The sequence below is a fragment of the Protomyctophum bolini genome (assembly GCF_963924005.1).
Source record: "Protomyctophum bolini genome assembly, chromosome: 15".
Lineage (NCBI taxonomy): Eukaryota > Metazoa > Chordata > Actinopteri > Myctophiformes > Myctophidae > Protomyctophum > Protomyctophum bolini.
The window spans coordinates 40,026,347-40,030,390 of NC_137876.1; the positions used below are offsets into that span (position 1 = coordinate 40,026,347).

The window sequence follows — 4,044 nt, forward strand, 5'->3', positions numbered from 1 at the left end:
GTTCATTATCTATGTATAGGCCTATGCTAACAATGTATATAAAATACATTAAGTGGATTTCTCTCCTCTACACATGGAGCTAAACATCTTCAAACTATTGGATTCTCTGGACTCTGCATAACCCAACAGTTTAAGTGAGATTTTACGCACGCACGCACGCAATATTAGTCTAAGAACTGCTCACCTCTGGTCTACAGATTACAGTGTATAGTGATATTACAGTTGAGGAATAATATAGGAATAGGAGTAAAGAGTCGACAGGAGAAAACAGCAGCACTAATCAGGCCAAATCTCACCAGGTCGTACCACAAAATCATTCATGACACAAACTCAATATTTCACAAATCCACAATTAAGCCTACACAACAATGTCATCTTTCTCATCTGGCATTCCACATTATGGTGGCGTATAGGAGAGAACTGTTGGTAGGGCGTTCCACATTATGGTGGAGTATAGGAGAGAACTGTTGGTAGGGCGTTCCACATTATGGTGGAGTATAGGAGAGAACTGTTGGTAGGGCGTTCCACATTATGGTGGAGTATAGGATAGAACTGTTGGTAGGGTGTTCCACATTATGGTGGAGTATAGGAGAGAACTGTTGGTATAGGGCGTTCCACATTATGGTGGAGTATAGGAGAGAACTGTTGGTAGGGTGTTCCACATTATGGTGGCGTATAGGAGAGAACTGTTGGTAGGGCGTTCCACATTATGGTGGAGTATAGGAGAGAACTGTTGGTAGGGCGTTCCACATTATGGTGGAGTATAGGAGAGAACTGTTGGTAGGGTGTTCCACATTATGGTGGCGTATAGGAGAGAACTGTTGGTAGGGTGTTCCACATTATGGTGGCGTATAGGAGAAATGAATTTAGTCTTGTTGCACATTACATTGATTGAATGCCCAACTTTAAGTGTTTGTGTAAACTGAAACATTGAAGACAAAAGTCAGGACTTAAATTGTGATTGGCCGGTGGGAGGTATGTGGGGTTATTCATGGGTGGATGAGTGCCTCTGGTAGATGCATGAAGTGTCACAGCTTGAAGCCAGAATGAAGGGCGACCACGCCTCCAGTAAGGTTGTGATATTGTCACAGCTTGAAGTCCAGAATGAAGGGCGACCACGCCTCCATTAAGGTTGCGATATTGTCACAGCTTGAAGCCAGAATGAAGGGCGACCACGCCTCCAGTAAGGTTGTGATATTGTCACAGCTTGAAGCCAGAATGAAGGGCGACCACGCCTCCAGTAAGGTTGCGATATTGTCACAGCTTGAAGCCAGAATGAAGGGCGACCACGCCTCCAGTAATGTTGCGATATTGCACGCGGCAGAAACCAGTGTCCTCGATCATACACTTAAACGTCTCCTGGTCGGGGAACCTGCGGATGCTCTCCACCAGGTACTGATAGGACTTCCAGTCCCCTGCGATCACCTCCCCCAGCACCGGGATCATCTGGAAACTGTACGCGTCATACAGCCTGGCGAGCAGAGGGTTGGTCACTTTGCTGAACTCTAAGCACATGAACCGTCCTCCGGGCCTCAGCACCCGCAGTGCCTCTCGCAGTGCCCGGTCCACGTGGGTGACGTTGCGGAGGCCAAACGCGACGGTGTAAATGTCAAACTGGTCGTCGTCGAAGGGCAACTCCTCTGCGTCCCCCACCACCCACGACAGGCCAGAGGCAGTGCCACTGATGCCCAAGCTGGCGGCTTTCCGCTTTCCCACTTTGAGCATCTCCTCGTTGATGTCACAGACCACGGCCCTGCTGGGTTCCTGGCCGAGCTCGCCGCCGCCGGCTCGCTCCTCTGAGGCGCAGTCGTACTTCCTGGAGATGTCCCGCTGCCGTGACGGGTCGGTCTGCGTGGAGCGCAGGGCCGTCCTCCTCCTCCTCCGCTCTGGCCGGGAGCTCACATAGTCCAGGAAACGGAAGGCGACGTCACCCGTGCCTCCGGCCACGTCCAGCAGGCGTTGCCCGGGCCGAGGGCTCATGGCGCGTATGAGCGTGTCTTTCCACAGTCTGTGTACGCCCAGACTCATGACGTCGTTCATTACGTCATACTTCTGGGCCACGCTCTCAAACACCTCGTACACTCTCTGTGCCTTCTCCGCTTCGGGGACCCTCCGGAAGCCAAAGTGTGTCGTCGTGTTCCTGTCGGCCGCCGCGCCGCCGAAACGACGACGGGCCAAACGACACCACGCCGTCGTCCCTCCGAGCCTTCTGACGTTCTCATTTATAGTTGTAGTGTTTACGACGACGCGAGAATCTCGCGGTACCGTCCGGACGAGCAGCCTGATGGAGGCTGCCATGTTTTACAAATCTTTGAACGGGTGATTTACCTCAGTATTTGTATTTTTGAATACTTTTCTATGACAAATTTAAATATATTTTGACCCCACTACTGTTGCTATAAAGGGAAAAAAGGTGCATTAGGAATTTTTTAAATAATAGTGAAACTGGCCGATCTACAAGCTCACGTCTGTGTTGCTATGTGACAAATCTCTCTGAATGTAGAGGTCGCCACCTAGGATTCTGGATTCTGATACATGGTCAGGACCATCAATCCTGTAGCCTAGCCAGCGATCCGTTACAAGGGACAAGGCAACTGTAATGACTTTATATCATTTTATCCGTCTAAACATGATTCAAAGTGACATCAGCAATGATGTCCATGTCCATTGTTGTCCATTGGTCAAAATGTTTACCTGGTTTGATTGACTGATTGAATAAAGTTTATATCACAGGAAAAATAAAACACAGTATACGGGTGGGGAAATAAAGGCCTGCTGAAAGTTGGATTCTCAGGCCTGTTTCAAAAGATGCCAGTGATCTGCATTACTGTGACCCCGCGTGCAGTTGAGTGCTCAGTGGCTCTAGGAAGCAGTGTGACGTTGGGGGTCGGGGCGGTCTGCCTCAGCCGTGTCCGTCTACAGACTGCACCCACAGACCGTACGACCGGAGCAGGCGCTCCAGCTCTGCAGGGCTGACGAACTTCTCCCAGTCGTGGGTCCCCGTCGGAACGATGCGTAGCAGCCGCTCTGCCGCTACTATACCCAGCGTGTAGGACATGGTTGGTCTTATTGATGGTGGATACGAAGAGCGAGCTGCCTGGCTTGAGCGAGCGGCTGCAGCGGCAAAGCGAATGTTTCCAGGTCGGCCAGATGCTCCAACACCTCCGAGGCCACCACGGCATCAAACCCGTCGTCGTCGTCCACCTCCTCCCCTTCCAGTGGTGAGCTCTTCCGGAGTGCAGGCCCGGTACCGGACCCGCTGACGGAGGTCCGGTGTCGCGGGACGAGTGGAGACGCGGCCGGTCCAGGGGCTCTGTGAGCAGGCCACCTCCACAGACCACGTCTAGTATCTGAAGTCCTGCGAGGGGTTTCCCTGGCCGCAGCCCTCTACTCGCGTTCAACAGATTGTACCCAGATTGTATGAAAGGCACTCTTAAGTCGTTCATGGCGTGCAGAGCAGCAAATTATCCTCGTTCGTCCCACCACTTCCTGGCCAGTGACTGGAACGTCTTCAGCTCATTGGGGTCCACTGTAGTCTGGGAGGCTGATCGAACACTGATATGATTTGTAGGGTATGATACAGTATGCAGGGCACTGATATGCAGGCCATTGTGATCGACATCCACACAAGTGTTCCTCTGCAACAGATGTTTGCGCCGTTTACACACGGATGTCCAGTGGAACGCACTCTCCAGCTGCAGGACATTCTTCACGCTTGCATTTGGACTTGTGCAAATGAGTCCAAGCATTAGAGTACATTTTGAATTTGATGTTGCATAAAATGGTATATTTTATGTTTACGAAAAAGGAAGGGATGTCCCTACACTGATTTGTAGCTCCCAGGAAAATCTTTATTTGTAACAATGTTTCGACCACTGTGGGTCTTCGTCAGGTATGAGTGTACAACATCAAGAGGCGTATTATATGCACCAGCATATGGGCAGGTCTACAAGGACACTCCCATATGGAGTCAGAACAGTCTCTAAAGATTCACAGTAAATAACACAGATTTAAAAATCACACCCGTGTGAAGTGAGGGGCGCT

General features: G+C 50.6%; 1 protein-coding gene and 1 pseudogene across 2 annotated transcripts; both read right to left on the minus strand.

The window, feature by feature from the left end:
• Window positions 1-1,257: 1,257 nt before the first annotated feature.
• On the minus strand, window positions 1,258-2,139 carry LOC308329478 (2-methoxy-6-polyprenyl-1,4-benzoquinol methylase, mitochondrial-like; the record flags this gene model as incomplete). Its single annotated transcript, XM_080783799.1, has 1 exon — window positions 1,258-2,139. Exon 1 carries the CDS (start codon window positions 2,038-2,040, stop codon window positions 1,258-1,260), a length of 783 nt encoding a protein of 260 aa, XP_080639925.1. The 5' UTR covers window positions 2,041-2,139.
• Window positions 2,140-2,902: 763 nt separating this feature from the next.
• LOC308329871 (ubiquinone biosynthesis O-methyltransferase, mitochondrial-like) lies at window positions 2,903-3,749 on the minus strand (annotated as a pseudogene). The gene has a single exon. The product of its transcript is annotated as a ubiquinone biosynthesis O-methyltransferase, mitochondrial-like (transcript).
• Between the last annotated feature and the right edge of the window lie 295 nt (window positions 3,750-4,044).